The 25,122-nt window shown below is 42.2% G+C and overlaps 1 protein-coding gene across 1 annotated transcript in view; it reads right to left on the minus strand.

Moving 5' to 3' along the window:
* The window catches only part of Myo16 (myosin XVI), a 319,471-nt gene that overhangs the window by 272,490 nt on the left and 21,859 nt on the right, over window positions 1–25,122 (minus strand). Inside the window, exons 2-3 of the mRNA XM_027387882.2 lie at window positions 11,304–11,374; window positions 7,321–7,464 (exon numbers count right to left, since the gene is read on the minus strand). Coding sequence (XP_027243683.1) covers window positions 7,321–7,464; window positions 11,304–11,374 — 215 coding nt within the window. The remainder of the gene's footprint in view (window positions 1–7,320; window positions 7,465–11,303; window positions 11,375–25,122) is intronic.

Below are 25,122 nucleotides of genomic sequence, written 5' to 3' on the forward strand. Positions count from 1 at the left end.
AACATGGAAAATAGTCAGGAAATTATGTGAATTTAATCCTCCCTGAAAAATAAGAACTATGCACCTACATAAATCTAAATATTAAGAGTGTTGTCTACATTCATACACACACACAGACACACACCCTTACACAAAAAAATGCAATGTTAATATAGTGTGAATCCAAGTATTAGGTGTGTGCTCTACACAAGCACATGGGTGTTCACACACACATACATATTCATGTGTACATGCATATTCATATATACATATACTTGTATACACAGAGACATAGACATTGATGCCAATAGATACAAGTATATTATGTACACACACATACACACATGCACATGACAAACATGTACATAATACACACATGTACATAACACACACATATACACATGCACATAGTACACACATATAGCACACATGTACAGAATACATACACTTGTACATAATACACACAGGGGAAGAAAACTGGAGTGAGTTTTCCCGACAGGGGGGAATGTAGGAGAATTTCCCTCTCTTCTTTCCTTCCTTCCTTCCTTCCTTCCTTCCTTCCTTCCTTCCTTTCTTCTTTCTTTCTTTCTTTCTTTCTTCCTTTCTGCCTTCATCTCTCTCTCTCTTTCTGTTTTTGTATTTCCAATGCTTCTGAAGTAAATACTTGTTGAATTAGAAAGAAAAGACACCTAACAAGAGGCCATCAGAAATCAAATACACTGGCTGTACTTTATTGACAGATATAATTACACATTAAGAATCATCTTCTCCATAAGAGAGTAAGGCTGGGGCAAATCTCCCTCTTTTTCTCTTAGATGCTTCTGAATTGCTGCCAAGATTTATAAGAATCAACAGCACGATTTAAATAACTGTGTAAAATTATAAACTTCATGAGGCCCACCTTTGAATTTATGCTTTTGTATTTTAAAACCATTTTTTTTCTTATATGAGAAAATACGATAAAAATGAAAGTATTAGGAATGTTTGGGATTTCAAGATGGAGAATGTCACAACAAAAAAACATAACTGGTCAAAAAGCAGAGAAGACCTGCTCATGGGATGCTAGCCCCAGTGGAGATCTACAACACAACCCTCCTCCTATGTTCATGAATGATACTGAAAAGGGAGTGGAAAGATCTTAGGAAGCAGAGGACCAGGGAGTTTGCCATGAGATTGCATCTCCTAGAAATGACTTCACCAGTGACTGAATAAAGATAGCATCAGTTAACATGGCAACATGGGACTTCTGAGAGTCCCCATGAGCCCCACGCCTAGACAAAGAACTACAGTTAACTAAGGAATGCAAAGAATGGAAGAAGTAGTCTTCCCCAGGGACTGGATATCTATCCATTTTCAAGTGGTCAGACCTGAAATTACACACACACACACACACACACACACACACACACACACGCACGCACGCACGCACGCACGCACGCACGCACGCATGCACGCACGCACGCACGCACGCACGCACGCACGCACACACAAAAGACTCACCAGGTTGTATCTATATATTTATATCTATATATTTATGCATTTATACTTATAGGTAACAATAACTTTTTTCCAACTTTTTTTTATTTGAATTAGAAACAGGATTGTTTTACATGACAATCCCAGTTCTCTTCTCTCACCTGTCCTCCCCTACCCCCCTACCCCCTGGCCCCCCCACCATCCCCGCAACTAAAACCTTATCTGTCACATATCTTTTCTGCTCCCCCAGGATGGTGAAGCCTTCCATAGGGTGTCATCAGAGTCTTTTGTATCCTTTGGGATAGGGCCTAGGCCCACCCCTGTGTGTCTTGGCTCAGGGAGTATTCCTCTATATGGAATGGGCTCCCAAAGTCCACACCTATGCTAGGGCTAAATACTGGCCTTCTACAGGAGATCCCACAGATTTCTGAGGTTTCCTCACAGAAACCCATGTTCCTGGGGTCTGGGTTCCCATGCTGGTTTTCCATCTAGCAGACTGGAGAGCAACAATAACTTTTAATTAAAGAAAAAGAGGCTATAAATTTGAAAGAGCCTGTAGAAAGGTACATGGAGGGGTTGGAAGGAGAAAAGGAAGGGATAAAATGATGTAATTATGTATCGAGAATTCTAATTGGTCTTAATAATAAAAACCCTGAGTTAGTTATAGGGGTTAATGCTGAAAGATCAGAGAAGCAGAGCAGCCAGCCACTACTTCTTTTTTTTGTTTTGTTTTTGTTTTTGTTTTTCGAGACAGGGTTTCTCTGTGTAGCTTTGGAGCCTGTCCTGGCACTCCAAAGACCAGGCTGGCCTTGAACTCACAGAGATCCAACTGCCTCTGCCGCCCGAGTGCTGGGATTAAAGGCATGAGCCACCAATGCCCAGCGAGCCGCTACTTCTTACCTCTACCGAACCCTCAGACAGAAAGAGACTACTGTCCCTAGGAATCCTCAGACTGAATTCCATGAGCTCCTGTCTCCTCCCACCTTATATCCCTCTCTCCACCCAGCCATATCACTCCGGTCCCCACCTCCCTAGTGCTGGGATTAAAGGTTTGTGACTCCCAGGTACTGGGATTAAAGGAGTGTGCCACCACTTCCTGGCCTCTATGGCTAACTAGTGGCTAGCTCCTCTGATCTTCAGCAAAGCTTTATGTGTTAAAGCACAAACAAAATATCACCACATAATTATATTTTAATTTAAAAGATAAATTAGACATATTTTTTTAAAAAGTGTTTGAACTCTTTGGAAATGTTGAGTAATTATAACTACAGGACACAGCAAAGCATGGATGCACAGAGGCTACTGGAAAACACAGGGGCTCATCTTCTCAAACACATTTCACATGGGATGGGACCGTCTTTACAGGCAATGTAGAGAAGCTGGGCAGTGTAGAGAGAACAGGCTTTACTCTGGAGCATTGTGATGACAAAGCTCAGGCCACAAGCAGAGCTAAGGACTGCCAAATGAAGCAGCAGTTGTAGCCCTCAGCCTCGACAGAGAATTCTCGAGAACATAATGCACTTTCACCGAAGGAACTTGAAGTTTCTTACTATTCCAGGCTCTCCCTGTAAATCGGCACCTGCTGTAAAACCCATGTCCATTTTGCTTTCTTGGCAGCTGCTGACAGGTTGGTATTTCTGTGACAGGAGTTCCCATCAAACTTGGAGCTTTTGGTCAGAATTCATTTGAACTCCAAAAGCCCATGAAGCTTTATGCTCTCTCTTTTCTGTTGTTTCTGGTTTAAACAGAATCTCCTATGTGCCCTTGGCGACCCTTGTGGTCCACTTTACTGTTTTCTGAGTGCTGGGATTATAGATAGGGACTGCTATTGTCTAAATAAGACTGCTGCAGATGAAAACAAAAACATGCTCTCCCAAAGTAGATACACACACACACACACACACACACACACACACACACACACACACACACACGCAATCACATGCCTCTATCATGTCTTACACAGCAGCCTTGTCACACAATTAAGCTTCTGACATACAGAGAAATTTAATACATTGTTTTCATGACCATTTTCCTTCACAATTAAAGGTCACATATTCTTTGAAATTAAAATGGGAACTTCCAACCTCCTATCGGCATTAATTGTGTATGCCCTCTAAGGGTCAAGGATGGGGTGGCTTAGCTATTTCCTTTGGCCATTTCTGCCGTTAAAAATGGCAGTGACATTTTGCATTTATGAAGTTACCGAAGACTGTAAATAATCCTGTCTTCGTAACTGCATCATGAAATTGACTATAACCCTTGCATGAATTTGTTCATTGACAATTTGTCAATGAACCTGATGCACAGTCTAGGAGATGATTTTTTTATATCAGAAAGTCTGGCATAGTTCTTTTGCAAGTAAATATTTTTTGAAAAGAATATAACAGAAAATGGCTTGTAATATTATTTTTAAATTATAATGAACAAGTTTTCTTTGGTCTATAAATATACTCACTATATTTATATATTTAAACAGTACACATTTATGTATCCCATATTTATAGTTTCTGATGATGAGTCCTGTTTTACTTTTCAGTATATTATGTTTTTAGTCTTCTGGTTTTGAGCAGTCTCAGGTTTACAGAATAATTGACAATACTATGGCGTCTTCCCTCTCACATGGCCCCTATACCCCCATTACTACGTATGATGGCACCTTGTGCTATGAGATGGAATTGTTGCAAATGGCTGTCTTCAGCTAAAGTGCACAATGCCTGTGCTTTCTCTGGGTCACAGCCTGCCTTTACTCTAACCCAAGAGCCACCACAAGCCCTATACTACAGTAGTTGCTAGCCTTATCTTCTTGGCTTCCTTTTCTTTCTTTCTTTCTTTCTTTCTTTCTTTCTTTCTTTCTTTCTTTCTTCCTTTCTTTCTTCCTTTCTTCCTTCCTTCCTTTCTTCCTTCCTTTCTTCCTTTCTTCCTTTCTTCCTTTCTTCCTTTCTTTCTTTCTTTCTTTCTTTCTTTCTTTCTTTCTTTCTTTCTTTCTTTCTTTCTTTCTTTTTTGTTTTGTTTAGTTTTTCGAGACAGGGTTTCTCTGTGTAGCTTTGGAGCCTATCCTGGCACTGGCTCTGGAGACCAGGCTGGCCTCGAACTCACAGAGATCCGTCTGCCTCTGCCTCCTGAGTGTTGGGATTAAAGGCGTGTGCCACCAAAGCCTGGCCTCTTGGCTTCCTTTTAACGGTGGGGGTTTCTCAGCTTTCCACTGATTTTTACAACCTTAGAAAAGAAAGGCACACTGCTACAGATTTGTAACATGGCCCTTGACTGGGGTCCACCTGAAAACTTTTCATGTTTTTCATTGCTTGTATCTTTTTGTAGACCACCAGAGACATAGAATGTCATTCTCAGAACACCAAGGTCACCTGAAATGAACACATCTCATTACTGTTGTAATCAATTCCTCTCGGAGGGAGCTCTGGTCAGGTTCTGTAGTGATGAGCCTTCCTTCCTTCCTCTCCACACTGTCAGCTTCAGAAGGAAGTCACTGGCAACACCACAATATCTCAGGGCAAGGATGTGCTCCAGTGGCTTGAGCATAGATGATTCACATGGACTTTCACAATTCATCTGCACAGTAGATTTGTGCATTTTCTCCTGTTGGAACACAGTCAATGAACGGATTCATGCCAGGGGAATTCTGAGTGCTTGTGAGAAAACTCCAAGAAAACAAGACAAGAGTCTTGTGGCCTCAGTTTCTTCAAAAACACAGAATTACTCTTGGAATGTGCTTTCTTGCTCCTCCCAGGTGTAGCAGACAGGAGTGAGTTGGCTTCAGCTGTTATTATTATTTATACTCCTCTATGGAAAAACATATTTTTGGCCACCTATGGCTTCTCTCTGTGACTGAACAACTTATTCGTGTAATTCCTCTTAACCCTCAGAGTATAAGTGGCCTGATGCTCTGAATAAAGTTGGCTATTGCATGAGACTTTAGTCCGCTTCACTTTTAGGCCCTGCTCTCCCAGGTTCATGCTGTCAACTAGAGCAGCAAACACTCTCCCATTTATTATCTTAGTTGTGAGTACAGAGGTATTTATTGTTGCCTGCCTTACATTACCCTCTATTATGACTAGTTTCGAGGGTTCCTCAAATTGGGCCATTGGGAAGGGTTTGTTTAGATCTCCTCTGTGCTCTTTGCAAAGCTTGCTTCCCTCCCTTTATAGATAATGGAAACTCCCATCTTGCAGATCCATGCCCCTTGCATGGATTCAGTAATTTCTCCCTCTCAATTAGACTGATTTATGAAGGAAACTCCTGCTACTGTTTTACAGAACCACTCTGTGCTGTTTACTGTTTAAAGAGCAAACTATTTTAATTTTAGCTTTGACTTCTAATCTATTTTAGCTAGTGTTTTGCTATGTTAAATTTTATTTATTTATGACCTGATTTTTATCAATTTTTCTACTTGGTTTAGGCTTAAACTGCTCATCTTTCTTTAACTTCTTAAGTTAAACTTCTAACTTTAACTTCCTTTAACTTATCAAATGAAAGGCTAAAATTATTCATTGTTTCTCTGGAGAGCATGGGGGAATAAACCATGCTTTAAACAAGTCCACAGTCACAATGAGGTATGAATCTGCTCCTGATTTCAGGGATAAATGAAGGTCAAGTTCAGAGAGTTGGAGGAAGAATTGAAGGCAGATGATGACCTTGAAGAGCTCTCCACTCTGTAAGGAGTCCAGCACCAAGCCTGGCAATGGCACATGGCATCCGTCCCAAATTAAAAAGATAGCTTGTCATTTCTTTAGAAAATCACTCTCCTAAACATTTATTCTGAGGACTGGGATGAATGTCACTATTAATTGATTTTCCTTGGAAGAGGCAGTTTAACTTCAATGTACACAAACTTCACATTGATTTCCTTGTCCTTGCAGTCTCAGAGAGACCTAAGGAATTTGCTACCATGTAGCTCATTGTAACTGTGAGCCCTTGTATACCTTAGGCACCAGTTTTCATGTCCAAGCTTATTCCAATCTTGGTTTTTGAACATGGAACATTCTGTTTCAGTGTGGTGCTTGGGGGTGCTACCTTCAGTCCTTAGTGGTGTTCTGAAAGTCACATTTCCCATGACCACAGTCTCTCTGGTCAAGGTTGGGTAGATCTGCACAAAGGTCTACCTAATGAGCCTTGAAATTATGTTGTAGTCATGTGCTGAGCTCAGATTTGTTGTTGTTAAGGTCTGCAGCATCATTTCTGCTATGTCAACCCACTAGTCTGGACCTGCCTTCCCTGGAGACCACATAAAGAAGGCTGCCTTTTGCCCTATTCCTTCTTTAGAAGCTTTGTCATTCCACACTAGAAGGGGAGTGGGGCATGCTGTCTGGTGATGGAACCAGGTTTGAACAATTTATTCGTGTTGTTCCTGTCAGTCCCGCCTGAACTTAGAAAGGAAAAGTCATTGATACCCAGGGATGTGAATGGGAAGAAAGGTTGTTGTTATTGTTATTTGATTTGGGGTTTCTCATACATGACAATTGTATTTTGCTTCATTTCTACCTCTCCTTCTCCCCCTCCTACTTTTCCTGTGTCCTCCCCTCTCCCTGACAAATTCATGATCCTATTGGAAGAAATGTTCTTAAAAGTTGGACTGCAGCTGCCTGAATGTGGATTCTTGAGAACAAACATGGGCATTCCATTAACACTGCGTACCAAGGCATGTGATTCTAAAGCTTGTCATGACAGGAACATGGGTTATTTTAGGAGTGTCATGATTGACAATGTTGTTTCTAATGATCTGCATTTTGGGGGCATGAATGGTGACACAGACACATGCTTTTCCCAAAAGTATCATGAGACATATTATTAAACACATATTTGTCATTGAGTCTTCAAGTGATAGGCCAACTGGATTAATGTACTTACTAATACAAGCAACAGGACAATATCAGGGTTGTCACAGGCACAGGCAATGTGCATTGGTGTCCAGAAGTCCTCATCCTGGTGGTTGACATTGACACCCCTGTCGATGAGGACTTCGGTGATGAAGACATTGTCATATCGAGCACACTGAAAGAAAGATAGAAAGGAAACACAATCTATAATAAATTATGCCAACATCACTGACAGTCAGAACATGACAAGCAAAGCCAAAAATGTATTCCCCATCTCCAGTGAGACTAAAGGAAAGGGACAGATGTCAGACTGATGGGAAAACCTGGGCAACTGATTTGGGGATAAAAAAAGCAAGTAGAGGCAAATAATAAATTAAGGCATATCTTAATTAGGTTCTTGGGCCACTTACAGTGAGTGTTCTACTATGCATTTGAGTGCATTATCCTTCTGATACAAACAGTTCATTGGGACTGTTGACATGCATGTAACATTTCTCTTCTGTGATGGATATGCCTTATGTAGGATTTTATACATGCTCAGAACAGACTCTTCCTGCCAAATCATTCAATAGTTCCCCTGTGTCAATTCATTCCTCCATGACTAGACAACACAGTGAGGAAAACAACATTGGAAGAGCCTGCTGCTCACTGACAGTCACCAGCACCTTCACCTGCTCCAATCTGTCTATGACCTCCATCACTCAGGAGGAAGGACTCAGGGATGGTTCTACAGCCTCACAGTGACCAGGTGGAGTGTGATAGAAGACACCCCTCAGCCTTCTCTAGCCTCCACAGGCAGGAATATACCCCCACACTCACCTGCGTATGTCCCCCAAACTACACATACACACACACACACATACTCATACACACCCTGGACCTGGACTGAGGGAATCCACACTTACAGCTCACATTCACATTCACATACATGCACACCTCCCCACCGTCACACTGTACACAAGTACACACAAACACCAAGACATCCCTAACCCAGACTGCAGGAGTCCACATTCACACCCCAAATGTACTTGGCACTTGGAATTTCAGAGTCTTTCAAGGAGAATAAAAAAGCTAATTAGATGCAAAGCTGAAAGCGACACCCTCCCTTCTCTAGTGATGTACTTTGCGATTCACACTTCTAAAGATTATGAATAATAATCTGACAGCAATAAATACCTTTAATCACACTTGTCTGAAAAGATTATGAAGGCTGAATATCTCTGTAACAGAGGTCTTCTGCTGTTATCACGGCTTAGCGAAGCTCATGCTCCCTAGAAAGAATTTTCCTCAAGCTAACACCACTTCCCTTCAGTCCATGCTGATCATCACCATGTCAAACTAGTTTGTGGTGACACTTTACCACACCAAGAAAATGAGCAAGATGACTCCCATGCTCAGCAGTGCTGGGAACCACTTTTCTGACTGTTGCTTAGTGTCATATCCCCAGGCTCTCTGCCACCCTTGTTTCTTTTTCCGAATGTCAAACAGAACTCACCAGTTGGAGTTTACACAGTATAAAATATAGTGTCTCCTCTCCAAAGACTAAGAATTTAAGGACCAAGTTTGATGTCCTATGCCCTTCTGCATAAAACCCCTCATAGTTCATATGCCCATGAATCCTAGTGTTTCTGTAACACAAGTGTGCTCACTGTCTCTGTCTCCTGTAAGTATTGGGGTGGGGGAACTGATCTTAGCACCTTCCCAGACTTGCCAAGGCCCTTAACCTGCACACTGTCAAGTCTCCTCTGTTTTCTTTTTTCTCTTCCTTCCATAACATTTGGATCCTGTGCAATTTAAATACATGTCTCTCACCTGGAAGTGTTCAGAGAACCTAAGAAAACTTGGTCAGACTGAAAACACCATTCCTCATGGATACTTCTCCACTTTAGGGAAAATTATTGCTCCACAAGGCCATATAAAAGCCTAGATATGTTCTGAGTTAACTTTTTTCCAAGCTATACCTCATCTTTATATCATCTATCAATCTATCCATCTAGGTATTATCTACCTGTCCATCTATTATCGATTCACCTCACCATATGTGTATCTATTCTCTATCAATCATATATCATGTATCTATTATCTATTTATCTATCATCTATCTGTCTATCATCTATCTCTCACCTATCATCTATCATCTATTTTTCTATCATCTATCAGCTATCTATATATCCATATATCTCTATATAACCATCTATTATCTACTTTCTTTCACTCTTTCTTTCTTTCTTTCTTTTTTGAGACAGGGTTTCTCTGTATTGCTTTGGAGGTTGTCCTGGAACTAACTCACTTCATAGACTAGGCTGGCCTCGAACTCACAGAGATCCACATGCCTCTGCCTCCCAAGTGCTGAAATAAAGGCGTGTGGCACCAACTCTCAGCTATACTTATTTCTTCACTTATTTATCTTTCCTCTATCAATAACCCATCATATATCTGTAACATATTTATGTTTCTATCATCACCTCTCTATTTTAATCTCTCTATAGTGTCTATCAGTCTATCCTCTCAAACATCTTTCATCTGTATGTAAATATTATCTATCTTATCATCTATGAATCTATCTCCTCCCCCTTTCTGCCTCTCCTTCCTTCCTCTCTCCATCATCTACCAGCATTGGATACCTAACATTTGTTTGCTACAGGGATATTTTTAAGGACAAAGAGGCAAAAAGCTGACTCAAATGTGTTTGCAAAACATGTATTAAAAAGATGTTAAAATAAAGATATACAACCAGAAATACTAATCTGTCTCTGAATCTATATCAACCATAGCCTATTGGAACATGTGATTCCCATGTAAATATTTTTCTTTTTCTGGAACAGTGGTTCTCAACCTGTAGGTAACCACCCCTTTGGGGGTCAAATGACCCTTTTGCAGGCATTACATATAAATTATTCTTCATATAATATATTTACATAAAGATTCAGAACAGTGCCAAAATTACAATTATGAAGGAGCAAGGAAAATAACTTTATGGTTGGGGGGGGTCACCACAACATGAGGACCTGTATTAAAGTGTGTCAGCATTAGGCAGGTTGAGAACCGCGCTGACTTAGAGCCTGGTGTTCAATGAGTAATACTGGACTTAAATAAACACAACACTGAGAAAGCCCAACAGTGTCTGCAGCTTGTCCTTGATCCCCATGCACATGCCTCCCTTCAAGACATCCATGGAACAGTGTGTAATCAGGACCCAAGACTGAGGGGCATTAGGCATCCAGTGTGGGATGGCCCAAGGCGTGGTTTCCCCACGAGGCTGTTCACACTTGACATTCTAAATGGCTAAATTGCCTTTTCTCAGCACCTAGGGCATTCTGAAACCCTGTAATTTTTTTCTCTGGCAACCTGCAATTGTCCCTTTGTTTTTATTTACTCAGCAATCACTGCTAAAGGAGAGTATGGCAGTAACTCCCCCCTCCCTCAGCCAACACTCAGTTTCTTTGTACATCTCCCAAACCCAACCTATGCACCCATGACAGAATCAAATGCCTGCCTCAGAAGTGGCAGGGGATGAAGTCATTCAACACAACCTTTTCCTTCTTGCTGGACTCTTTCTGAATCTTTGCATTCTATTCTTGGGTCTAGAATAACTACCTTCCCATTAACCACGTAGGCCTATATCCTTGGGGTCTTTCATTCATGGCTCCTTCACTGTGTCTCCAGTCCTCAAATATAAAAATGACTGTGACTGCCACATCATACACACACTCCATCTATTGTGTCAAGATCTGTAGAGAAACAAGGATGCTGTGTGTAAGATCTTGATAAACGTTTCAATAGATAGAAGCAAAAGAGTGAGTTGAGACTTGACACTCTTGTTCCACCTACTTCTCCTCAGGTCAGCTATGGTCTGGTGACGTTCCCTCCCTCAGAGCATCAAACTCAGCAGCTCTTTCTCCACATCTGAAGTGCCCATTGTTTGATGCTTATGCTGGGATTGACTTTTGAATCCTTAATTTATTCTCTGTCTTCAGGTCCCACCACACAGCCACTTCAAGTGCCAGTTCTTACCAGATGGAGTAAGGACCCTCCTGAGGAAACGAGAGTGTGTGGGTCCGCCCCCTCCTTCAATAGTTGGAGCACTGTAAGAGAAGAGAGAAAACAGAGTTGGAGAAAAAGCATGTCATACCCTGAGCCCAAACCCACAGTATTTCATCAGCAGCTTGGACAACAGCTGTGAGCTCCACAGGGTGACAGTCACGGTCAGATCACACATTGCACATGTATGATCATTCACATGTTGCATGCCTACAATCACTCATGTCACACACCTACAGTCATTTTCACATTGCACACCTATGATCACTCTCACGTTGCACACCTACCATCATATGTGTTTCTCCTTTTGTCCAAACCTGTTACCCGGCATGGAAGTTTGATTACCCACTACAGCCACAGAAATGAATGAGAAAGTAGAATTTACTGAAGTGGGTTATTTTGAAGCACCAAGTTTATATGTCCTTTGTAGAACAAAAGAAAACATATAAATAAAAAAGATCCCCTCTCTAGCCTCATGAGGTCATTGTTTTTCAATTTGTGATGACCTATTGGCTTAAAGCAACGAACATTTGCATTTGCTCATTAAGCCTCCATTTGTGCCATTAGCCCTTGCCCATGTTTCTTCTACTGTCACAGAGCATTATGGGACAAAGCCACAATGTCACATAGATCAAAATATATATCAATTATCACAGCAAACCCACAGCTGGAAAACGATCTGTGTGTCCATTTGCTAGAAAGGTGAATTCATTAGCACATGCAATGTCATGAGGCACTGAGAGATCTGCCTGCCAGTCTCTGCTGATTACAGTGTCCTAACCAGGAAGCCTCCAAGGAAGGTCCTTGAGTTCAGGGACACTCCACTGATCTCCACTGTCAGTAGCATATTCATGTTTTTTTTTTTTTTTTTAAAGAAAATCATTGATGCATTTGACACAAAAAGGGAACAAAGTAGCAGCTACTCTTTTTGTTGTTTTGTTTTGGCTTTTGTTTTTATTGTTGCTTTAGTTTGCTTCAATGGTTCTATGTAGCCTAAGTCAGTCAGAAAGTTTTAAGTCTTGTGCCTCAGCCTCCCCAGTGCAGGAATTACACCGTGAACCTAAATGTCCAGCTACAGCCACTCTTACTCTCAACTGTGACACAACACAACACTGGTCAAAGCGGCTGAGTCAACCTTATGGAGGCATATTGCTTTGTATCGGATTTCTTTCCTGTGACCTGAAATGTGACTTAAAGGTGCCTCTCTCTCTATTCATCACAGTATCGGTGCCTCTATTCTCTTGCCTGTCTCACGCCGGGTGACTCCAATGGGACATGCAATCTCAACAGCCTGGCTGCTCCTGTACAGGTTCCAGCCACAGAAAGCCACCTTCTCAGCTTGTGCATTTGGTGAGTAGGATGGGAACAGCCCTCTACCATAGAAGGGACCTATGAAAATGGCCTAGAGTGCCTATATCCTCAAGCCTTCCTCTAGTCAAAACACCTTACATCCAAATTTCTCTCACTGGAGAGCAGATGCCTGCCTGCTGTCTGAGGAGATGACAGCCTGTCCTTACTTCTTCTTCAAGACTACAGCCTGTCTACTCCAAGAATATTCCTGAAAGAGCTTGCTAAGGAAGATTTTTAGAACATGCCCTTTCTATTCACAAATGAGTGACTTTCCTTTCACGATGATAGCCTTTCTGCAGTCCAGGATTTGCTTCCATGACTGAGGTCTGCTTTGCTGAAGCCTTGTCAGAGGAGGCAAGTCTGTAGACAAACTGCCAGCTCCCATCATTCTGGGAGAGGTGTGTGAGGCAGACAAGTGCAAAGCTTACCAGCATGGGACTCGGCTTAGCTTTGGCTATAGGTTATAAATACCCATCTCTGAAGCTGCAGGCAACCTGGGACCCCTACCTGCATCAGGCTGCAGGCACACCTGCTTTAGACAATGGAATTAGGGCACCCTCCTTAGTAACCCTTTGATAACACCTCATTATGATTCAAACGTATCATGGACCACAATCTGGGAACTCTGAGTGATGGGGTCAAGCTAAACTATGCTGGTTTAGGATAAGCATACAAGTAAGGCAAACTATGCCCTCTGAGTGAACTTTTAGGGGAAAATCCTACATTTACCATCTTATTCCTATGCATAGTTGGGCATGTGTATGACAATAAAATGCTGTGTCCCACTATTAAGAGACTGCTAGTATTATATCATCCCCATGCTACAAGTGGAGAGATCCACCACTGATGGGACACAGTGTTATGTGGTGGAACATGGACTTGAACTCCAGGGGTATCGGGGAGATCCAATGTCAAGCTCTGTGGGTTCTCATGTTTGGCAGTTCTCAGGGGAGGCTCCAGAGGACAGCAATTAACACTATCTATCATAGCTTTGTATAATATGTATACATATATATATATATAATATATATATATATATATATATTTCATTATTTGTTTCCAAACACCTAAGAATAAACTATTTTCCCATAGCCACTATGGTAACTAAGGGTATTGGGGGGAAATTACGGACACACAGGAAATAGAATAATGTTGAAAATACATTAAAAATAGAGAAGATAGGCATCATGGCATCTGTCTAAAATATCACCCTGTCTAGATAGTGAGGCATTGTCTCTAAATAATTAAAAAGCAAAGAGGGAACTGGATAGGTTATGGGTGATAGGTCATAGGTGAAGGCACTAGACACCAAGTATGATGACCTGAGTTTGATCCCCAGTGGAAGAAAAGAACTGACTCCATATAGTTGTTCTCTGATGTGTGTGCACAGGCAAATGTCTCAAATAAACAAAGAAGAAAATACTCTAGGTTTGACCCTGAGTAATACCAGTCTCACACGGCATGTTGTTACATTTTCTGTGTCCTGGTATATGAACACATTTGTAGTTTTGTATTGGCCACTCTTTAGTCATTGAAGGGTTCCTCTGGGAAGCAGTGTGCTGGGTTCCACCATGGGAAGATGCTAATTCTCTCCACTCCCCACTCCCGGAAGCTTGTTTCCCAGTCTACATTACTTGCCTGTTTTCCCCTTGGTTCATTGATGACTTGTGCCACTCTAGGGGCTTTTCAATCTCACATGGTCTCCTAGGCTTCCGTATACAACTTTATAGTTTAGCCCACTTGTTTTTTTTTTAAATTAGCACGTAACTGAAACTTACTGTCCTTCATTCCTGATTTTTGTAGTTTGACTTTTTTTTGCTTTCAGTTTCTTTCTTTTTTTTTTTTTTAAATTTGGTCATTTCAACTAATGACATTTCAAGTATGTTAACCATTTCATAGACCACTTTTTTCTCTCATTTTCACTATTGCTTCTCTCAACATTTTCTTGCTTCCACCCAAGTGTGTATACCTTTCATGAGCATCGGCTTTTGCTTTACTGGGTTTTTATTTTCAAATTTGGGAAGTTAGGTAATTGGGTATTCATATGCTTTCCTGCAGAATCATTTACATTTGTGCATACATACGGGTTACTTCATACAGATGGAGGTTTTAGCAGGTGTAAAAATGCACCACAGTGTCAGGGGACATTGGTGAGGGGTGGGTGTGTCAGAGGATGCTGGTGGCCATCTAGGGGGGTTATGAAGTTCATTTTTCCTGACACAGACAATGAATAGAATGTTCAGAAAAGACTGAAGACTAGAACACAGAGAAAGAGAAAGTTACAACTTATTTCCTTCAGGGTGTGAGAGCCTAAGGCTGGAAGTTCCCTAGACTAGTGCTGGCTGGGGTATTTTATAGGTCTCTTTCATCTTTCCCTTACTCCTATTGGTACTGTTGAGATAATTATCCCCATACCCTCCTTAAGTTTCTTCTCACAATGCCTTCTGGGAACAAGAGCCAGCATCTCAGGGAACCTGCTTTCCCTGCCCTTTACCTCCTGTGTCCTAACTCTCCTCAAACTGACCTCCTTAGTAAGGCCATATATGGAGACTTAGTCACATCCTGAGGTATTCAGGGTGTGGTGGTCTGAATACAATGGCTTCCAAAGGTTCAAATGCTTGAATAGCTGTTTCCCAGTTGGTGGAAATATTAGGGAAGGGTTAGAAGGTGTGCTCATGTGTGTATCTCTTTCTCTGCCTCATGGTTGTAGACCAAGACACAAGCTCTCAGGAGTTCTTTCCCTCTGCCATCACAAACTCTAACCCTCTAATATCATAAGGCAGATTAAGCTATTTCTTAATAAGGTGCCTTGGTCATGGTGTTTCATCACAGCAGCAGAAAAGTTACTAAGACATGGGTTAGGAGCTCAACAGATGAATTAGGGGAGGGACATAATTCAATTCATAGAGGCTAATTTTTATGTACTTGCAAATTTCCTCAAATTCTTTAGTGATCTCTGTTAAAGGTTTCTAATTTCATGGTATCGAGGCTAGAGAGGAAAGGTGACTGTGTCTGTCCTTCTGCTATGTGAAGATGCTGCCTTTGTAGCCTGTCACATGGCCCATCATATTCAAAAGTGCTTGTGAGTCTGTGGTCTGCTGGTGTAGACAGCACAGTCGCCCTAGTGGCTTCCAGTCTTCTGCTCCTGACTCTTGTGCAGTTTCCTCATCTATCACTATAATACTACTGACGTCACACCACAAGGCATGCTGTTTCCATTTTCAGTCTTCAGTACCACCTCATCCTTGGATGTCCCTGTGGGTATAGGTGTATGGTGATTTCCTTGTCTTTGAGATGGGGTAATTTCTGTTTTCATGCCGAGTCTTTAGTTTCCGCTAACAACTTAACTTTGAGCATTTATTTATTTATTTATTTATTTATTTATTTATGACAGGGTTTATCTTTAGCTTTGGAGCCTGTCCTGGAACTGGCTCTATAGACCATGCTGGCCTTGAACTCACAGAGATCCACCTGACTCTGCCTCCCAAGAGCTGGGATTAAAGACGTGCATCACTATGAACATTCTAAACAAACACTTTGTTTTACATGCTGAGAACTTCCATATTGTTCACTTTGTAACTGGGAGCAGATTATGTACTTAAAGACTGGCAGCTGCCAGCCAGGGTGTGAAGTTTGGGGACATGCATTTAGCTTTCCTACTGAAGTCTACAGCACCAGCTGCTGGCATGTGCAGCTTTTCTTGGGCCCATCTCTGATTGCTGATTCTTGGTGCATCTCTTGTTTTAAATGTATACATGCCTGAATAAATAGGTGATCCTTACAAAGTACAACCGCTTGGTTCTCTATACTTTCTTCTGATTTCTGCCCCTTGAGTTTTTCTTTAATGTGTAACTTTTAAATTATTTTTAATGTGTAAATTTATTTATTTATTTATTTATTTATTTATTTATTTATTTATTGTTTTTATATCCCAACCGAAGTTTCCTGCCTCTCCTCAAAGAAATTGTGGGAGTGACCAACTAACGATAGAAGCAGCTGGCGACCCATATCCTGAGGGCCAAGACCTAGAGGTGGGAACCCCAGACACCCAGGATAGAACTAAATATGAAACAAAAAAACAAACAAACAAGAAAGTCAATGAGATGATTCCTAATGATGTTCTGCTATTCTCACAGATTGGTGCTCAGTCCAGTCATCATCAGAGAGGCTTCGACAAGCAATGGATCAGTGTTCTATTAACGTTCAAGGCAATTTCTGGGAGAGTGGGACTCAGATGTGACATTTGCTGCTTGCTTGCGTCCTTTTTCTTTCCTCGAAACCTCTGTTGTAGCCTTCTCTTTGGTTCCCGTTTTCCAGTTTGTTTGTGCTTTGTTTTGTTTTATGAAAGGGGTTTCTCTTTGTAGCCTACACTGATCTCAAATCCATGACCCTTCCTCAGCCTCCCAAGTGCTGGCATTACAGGCAGGTGCCACCACGCCCTTTTTTCTTTTGTGTAAATAGGTCTTTACATACTGCCATCTTAATTCAGAAGCATTCAGATGAATTATTCATTAGGATTATAATTAACATTTTAATGCACACCAACCTGATTTGCATGAATTACTATTGACTGAGCTTCAGTAGTGAACAAATACTACATTCCTGGGTATTCCTGTCTCCCCAGCTTCAGGCCCTCAGAATTGAGGATGTACCTTTATGCATGTGTGCATGCATGTGAACATGAGATACTTATTTCTCTTATAAGTATCTCTAGATAGGCTAGGGAAAACTTAGAGTAACACAGCAACATTGTACTGTCTTTTTTTTTCTTTATAGGCATTTCTTGTATTTTTTCATATATAAATTTTATTTAAATTAAAAACAATCTTATTTTACATATCAATCCCAGTTCCCTCTTTCTCCCATCCTCCCATGCCCTCTCCTCCTACCCCTTATCTCACCCCCCAGCCACTCCCCAGGGAGGGTGAGGCCTTCTATAGGAGATCATCAAAGTCTGTCACATCATTTGGGAAAGGGCCCAGGCCCTCCTCCATGTATCTAGGCTGAGAGAATATCCCTTCATGGGGAATGGGCTCCCAAAGTCCACTGGTGCATATACTAGGGATAAATACTGGTTCCACTGCCAGAGGTCCCATAGATTGCCCAGGCCTCCTAACTGACACCCACTTTCAGGGGGCCTGATTCCATCCTATGCTGGTTTCCCAGCTGTCAGACTGGGGCCAATGAACTTCCACTTGCTCAGGTCAGCTGTTTCTGTGGATTTCCCCAGCATGATCTTGACCCCTTTGCTCATCACTCCTCCCTCTCCACAACTGGATTCCAGGAGTTTGGCTCAGTGCTTAGCTGTGATCTCTGCTTCTGCTCCCTAGATGAAGGCTCTAGGATGACATTTAAGGTAGTCATCATTCTCATCATAGGGGAAGGGCATTCATTTAAGGTAGCCTCTCCACTATTGCTTAGATTCTTAGTTGGGGTCATCCTTGTGCATCTCTGGACATTTCCCTAGTGCCAGATTTCTCTTTAAACCTATAATGGCTCTCTCTATTAAGGCATCTCTTTTCTTGCTCTCCTCTATTCTTCTCCTGACACAACCTTCCTGATCCCTCATGTTCTCCTCTCCCCTCCTCTTCTCCCTTTCTTTTTCTCCTCCCTCCCTCCCCCTGCTCCCAATTTGCTCTGTCTTCTGTAAGCTCTTCTCTTTGCAGAGCTTTTCCTATGAATCCAACAGTGTCATTCTTGTCAATCCAGAAGATCTGTGCACCACAAATTCTCAGTTTTAGATAGTCAAGGGTGCTTTCATTGCCCCTACATCTGAGGAAGACAGCTTTCCTGAAAACAGATTTCTTGAGGATGTCCTTCTGTTAGGATCTGTCTCCCACAGTCTTCTGACCTCTGAGTTCTCAGTGGGAAGTCAGCTACTGATCCTCTGGGGTCCTTGAACAGAGTGAATGCTTCCTTTGGTGATTAGAAGACTCTTCAATGTTGCTTCTTTGTGCATCATGTCTATGCTGTGCCTAGGAGTAGCCCCTCTGTACATCATAGTTATGCTGTGCCTAGGAGTGGCCCCTCTGTACATCATAGCTATGCTGTGCCTAGGTGTTTCTACTCTGTATATCATAACTGTGCTGTGCCTAGGTGTGGCCCCTCTGTCAGCATGGCCATAAGTGCCTCTCTGCTTCAGGCTGTCCCACTTGGAGTCCGGATACCTTCTTAAATGTGTAGGTTAATATCCTCTATCACACCCACACTGTTTCTGCCCTTGATTCCATAGCCCTCTTCCTGCCCTCTCCTCTTGCCCGTGGTTTGCACTGTGTGTATTGAAGCATTGCATGGGGCATTGCACTTACTCCAGGAGCTGAGGTCTGATGACATGTCCTCATTCTTCTCTCCCGAGACTGGATAATCTTAACTGATCTGTCTTCAGATTCATTGACCCTCCTGTCTGCTTAACTTTTGGTTCCTCCTGCTATATATTTATAATTTTGCATTTTGTCCTTTTCAACACTAGGATTTCCATTTAGTTCCTTTTTGAAATTTTGTCATTTACTTTTTTGAGATTATAATTGCATAACTTCTTCATTCCTCCATTTTGGTTCTTTCTACAATTACTATCTGGCTGTTTTTCTCCCCTGTACCTTCACATATTCATTTAGAGAATGTTTCCTTTAGTTACAAGAATTTTAAACAACAACTGATTTAAATTCTCTCAAGGGAACAGACTGTCTGGAATGGCCCAGGAACAGTTTCTTTAGGCTAATTGATTTTTTTTCCCTCCATAGGTCAAACTTTCTTTTCTTTTTTTTTTTCAATGCTTAACAGTCATTTATTTTTTTAATTGAAATTTTATTTAAATTCTTTAATTTCTACTCATATTTACATACCCATCTTCCCCATTCCCTTGCCCTCCCATCCTCCCATGTTCCCCACCAACCTCCCCAAAGCATCCGCCAACTCCTCCCCAGGGATAGTGAGGCCCTCCACCAGGGACCTTCAAAGTCTGTCATATCGTTTGGGGGTGGGCCTAGGCCCTCCTTGCTGCAATAATGTCCTTCAATAGGGAATGGGCTCCCAAAGTCCATTTGTGCTCTGGGGTTAAAGACTGGCTCCACTGTTAGAGGTCCCATAGACTGTCTTGGCCTCCCAGCTGGCACCCACATTCAGTTTGGTTCTGTCCAATGCTGTTTCCAAAGCTTTATGACTAGGGTCTCTATGCTCTCACTAGGTCAGGTCAACTGTTTCTGCAGCACCATCTTGGCTCCTTTGCTCATCCCTCCTTCCTCTATACAACTGGATTTCAGGAGTATGGTTTAGTGCTTAGCTGTGGGTGCCTGTTTCTGCTTCACACAGCTACTGGATGAAGGCTCTAGGAATGGTAACCAAGGTAGACACCAAACTCATTATAGGGGAAGGGCATCAATGGCATTTTCTCCACCAGTGCTTGGATTCTTAGTTGGGGTCATCCCTGTGAATCCCCTAACATTTTCCCTGTGCCAGACCACTCTCCATACCTGTACTGTCTCCCTCTATCAAGGCATCTCCTTTCTTGCCCTCCTCTATTCCTCCCCTCTCTCAGGCCTCTTGTTCTCCTCCCCCTCCCCTTCTTCCCTTCCCACCTCCTTCCTCTTCACCCACGCTCCATGCTTCCACTTTGTTCAGGGGTTCTTGTCCCCCTCCCCTTCTTTGAGGGACTATGCAATCTTCTCTTGGGGTCCTCCTTCTTTCCTAGCTCCTCTGGCAGTGTGGGTTATAGACTGGAAATCCTTTGCTCTATGTCTAAAAATCATATATGTCTAAAAATACCATGTTTGTCTCTGTGTGACTGGGTTACCTCACTCAGGATGGTTTCTTCTAGTTCCATCCATTTGCCTGAAAATTTAGATTCCATTGGTTTTTTCTGCTCAGTAGTACTCCATTGTCTTAATGCACCACATTTTCTCTATCCATTCTTCAGTTGAGGGGCATCTAGATTGCTTCCAGGCTCTGGCTATTACAAATAATGCTGCTATGAACATAGTTGGACATATGTCCTTATGTGGGTCAAACTTTCTTGTTTCATTGCATTTCTCAGAATGTTTGTTAAAAACTTGACATCACAAATAGTGAGATGGGAGAAGTTTGAAATCATGTTCACTTTACTTCCAGGACAGCCAGCCTCTCCCTGTGCAATCCTATTTGTCTCATTACTTTTGAAACCTTTAATATCTATATCCTTGGTCATGCACTGAACTCTCCACCTACTGTATCAGTGCCAGCTCATGACTGAAACACTTTCTTAGATGCCTGGACACCTCTCCCATCACTTGCAGAGGAACTTTGATCATGGTTTACATTTGAAGGCACTTCTTTTTGTGTTGGTGAATGGCTAACATTTCCCCTGGCCTCACTGACATTGGAATGCATCAGCCCTTAGCCAAGGTATGTGTCTAGTCTTCAACATTGTATGGAATACACCATCCCTGTGTGGGAGCCTTCAGTCTAACTCCGCAAGTGTTAATGGCGTTCATCAAGTCTGCCAGACAGCTGTCGTCACAGCTTCTGGCTAAACATTTACTGCTCATTCATTTCTGCAAATGCCCCCCAGGAAAAGATTTGTAGTGTTTTGTTTTCGTTTTTTTCTAAATTAAGTAAAATAAAGTCTTTCTTAGGAGCCTGGATTTCTAGGAATCTCACAGGCAGGCAATCATGGCAGCAGTCATCTAGCGATAGGCCTTTTGAGGAATCCCCAGACCCCATTTCCACCATCAGTGTCTGCAGGACAGCTTGTTTTCATAGCTATCAGGATAAGGGTGGTGGTGGTTTGAAAGGCTGCTATACAACCAACATGCTGCAGGCAACCAGGGGATGTGATTGGCAGCCTGTGCTATTCTAACTGAGATTCAACCATGTTAAAAAAGGGAGGCAGTATTCCAAGCCTGTTGGTAATATTCAAAGTTCAAGAATGTTTTTATTTTTTTGCCAGCACTCTGGTTGATTCTACAGAGGGCAGGTTTTTAGTGTCTCTCTGTATTCCCATCAAGGTGTACCTCATACATTTTAATTACTCATATGAGTTCCTAAGAATATTTACCTTCCATGAGAAGAACAAGCCAATACTACTGATGATGAATGGTAATAACTGTGCAAAAGCTTAAATTACTAAACTCTTATATGATGAAAAGTCATTTTAAGAGGTCATTATGAAACTTGCCTGTCCCTCAGATCATCTATGATATAGTGCTGTGGTATAGCTTGCCTGGTGGGAATTAGGAATGGCCTGCTTGCTAGACCTGGTCCTGAATCAACACTGCTCTAAATATTCCAGAACACACCAGAATGACAGTTTTATAATGACATACATTGGACCCCATATTTCTTTAGCGCCCAGTGCAGCAGCCGTAAATCCAGAACGCACATGATGTAAACACAAGTTCCAGGCTTCATTTTCGCTGTATTTATGACTCCCTGACAGGTTACAGTGTGTGTATAAAATGCTCCTACTCTGAACCAAGTTTAGAAGATGCTCAAGTTTCAAAAAGGAAACCACTTTGCAAATTAACTCAAAGGGGTTAATTACCTGTACAACTAGCAATTTATATTTCTATACATTAGTCTGTCTGTAATTCTACAGACCACTAACATATTATATAACCATTGGGATAGTGAAAACAAAATTAAGTAGTCTCATATTTGTGAAAATAGTCCAAGTGTAATTTGCTTCAATTAAAAGCCCACACACCTTTAATCCAAGCACCGGGAGGCAGAGGCAGTCGGATCTTTGTGAGTTCGAGGCCAGCCTGGTCTACAAGAGCTAGTTCCAGGACAGCCTCCAAAGCCACAGAGAAACCCTGTCTTGAAAAACCAAAAAAAAAAAAAATACTCACACCCACTCCCCCAGCTCCCCACACTCATAACCCTCTAACTCCCCACATGCCCAAACCCCCACACCCACACATATAGAGCCTTTTTAAAGTCAGGAGACCAGGGAATAAACATGCTGGTATTGAAATCATTCTGACTGCCTAAAAACAAGCTGGAAGACAAAAGGAACAACCAAGATGCCAACCATGGCTCTCAGTAAGTTCTTTACTTCTCTGGCATCAGCCTTGTAAACTGTAAACTGACATAAAGGTAAATATCGCTTCTGAAAACAAAATTATATAAGTGAGATGAAAATGATTGCTTTATCAGGTTTTGAAACTGGGAAGGAAAGCAGTTAATGGAGGGGACAGACACAGAGTCTTGGAAAAGTGAAACCATAAAGCAAGAGGCTTTAAAGACAACAATTCTGCAGTAGAACGGACAGACACGATCTATTGGCTTGAAGAGTTTTCACTTCTTCTTTGTCCCTTTGATGCCTGACTTCTGTCCTTGTCTGAAGAGTGGAATCTAATTCACCCTCCAGCATCACCATGGGTCCCTCTATCTTAGGTAGTTTTATGACACATTTACTTCATAGTTTTAATTAATCAATGAGGACTTAGTGATTGTAGAGCTTTGGTTTTCTGATATGTTTCAGAGGACACCAGAGGAACACAAGTTTTCTCAAACCTCAGGAATATCATAAACCTCTAATTACATTACCTTAGAGTGTGTTTAGAAATTGGAGTCCCACATTGAATGTCAGGCCTTATGCCAGGCTTCTTCTGTTAACTGTAGTAATAAGTAGCCACCATCTGCCTGAGTTTACCCCTGCACTACACAAGCACATACCTCCCCTTCTGAGCTCTGACTGGACCCAAGGTGGATACCACATCTCAGGTATAGCTGGTTTTCCAGCTGGGACTTTGGAACAGTAACAGAGGGTGGGGGGTGTTGGACTGTGAGCCTGGACATGGAGTGCATACTAAGATGTGCAGCTTAGAGGCCCAACAGGTGAATGTACACAAGAGATGAAGGAACAGAAGTGGGATGATGGTTGAGAGGAATGGCCAGGGTGAGAGTCCTCACTGTCAGGTCCTGTGTGACAATGACACACAGACATCCTACATCCATCCTCACTGCAGACGAACAGATTGAGATGACCCCAGACTTTGACTTGTATGCCCTTGGTTAAGCAGGGGTTGTGTTATCTCTCTGATAATTGGCTCAGATGCTATGCTAGTACTCAGGAACCCAGATGATGTTGGGATGAAGGAGACATTAGACTACAGCTGAAAAACAGATACAGGTCAGAACCTACCAGGATAGCTGACTGCATAGTTGACCTCAGGGACATTACATTGCCATGTAATGACAAACCTCATGGACCCCAAAACAGTGGCTAGAAGTAGGGTTTACTGTGTTTGTTTACTCAGGCTGCATATAGCTCCTGTGTGAGTTTAAGCATGTGTGGATACAGGTGTACATATGTGTGCTTATCTCCATGTGTATGTGGAGGCCAAAGGAAAACTGAAAAACGTCCCTCAGATGCTACCCACTTTTAAGCAGTCTCTCACTTGCTTGGAACTCACTAGTGAGCCCAGGCTGACTAGCTAGTGAGCCCCAAGCATCCCATTGCCTCTGCTTCCACAGCACTGGGATTACAGAGCCAGCCTGTGTGCTGGGGATCAAATTCAGGCCCTCATGACTTTGCCAACTGAGTTGTCCTCCAAGCCCCAGGTGTGGTTCACTTAACCAGATGTCCTTCAAGGTTGTCTTGGGAGTGTGGTTAGGTGGTGGTCTAAGTGTGTCCCTCTGAAGTTTGGGGCCAGGGAGACTCAGGGTCTGGGAGAGCCATGGCTCTGTGTACACTCCCTTTACACACATGCATGAACTCTGTGGACATGCCACTTCACACACATGCACAAGCTTTGTGGACACCCCCTTTACACACGTGCACGGGCTCTGCAAGTAGAATGTCCACACAGTGTCTGAATAGGTGGGAAGTCCTACATAGGAATCAGAAACTCACAGAGCAAACACCCCATCTTTGTACAATATCTCATGGCAACACAGTATCTGATATTAAACCATGTCACCATGGAGTCTTATTCCTGTGAAGAAGAGATAATGCAGCTCCATGGCTTATGAGAGGGAAACCAGAACAGGCTGACTTATTTTCAGTGTCCTCAGAAACACAACTCTTGGAAGTCTGTGGTGGTTTAAATGAGAAGTGTATCCCATAGGTTCTAGTATTTGAACACTTGATCCTTAGTTGGTGGCAATGTTTGTGGAGGTTTAAGAAGTATGGCCTTGCTGAAAGACACATGCTACTATGAGAGAGGGACTTTGGGGGTTGAAGTCCTTTTGATTTTCTCTCGGCTTCATGTTTGAGGTTTAAGATCTGAGCTCTCAGCTTCCTGCTACTGCTGCTGTACCTGCAACTCGTTGCCATGTCAGCCCACAATATGGCACACTCTTGTCTCCCCCACCATAGCAGACTCTTATCCCTCTGGAACTTTCAGAAAATGTACATGTGTAGCATATATGTAGAGGTCAGAGGACAATGTTGCAGAGTCAGTTCTCTAGTCTTTTATGTGGGTTCTGGGGATGAAATTCAGGCCACTCGGCTTGCATGATAAAC

This window comes from Cricetulus griseus (genome assembly GCF_003668045.3).
Source record: "Cricetulus griseus strain 17A/GY chromosome 1 unlocalized genomic scaffold, alternate assembly CriGri-PICRH-1.0 chr1_1, whole genome shotgun sequence".
Lineage (NCBI taxonomy): Eukaryota > Metazoa > Chordata > Mammalia > Rodentia > Cricetidae > Cricetulus > Cricetulus griseus.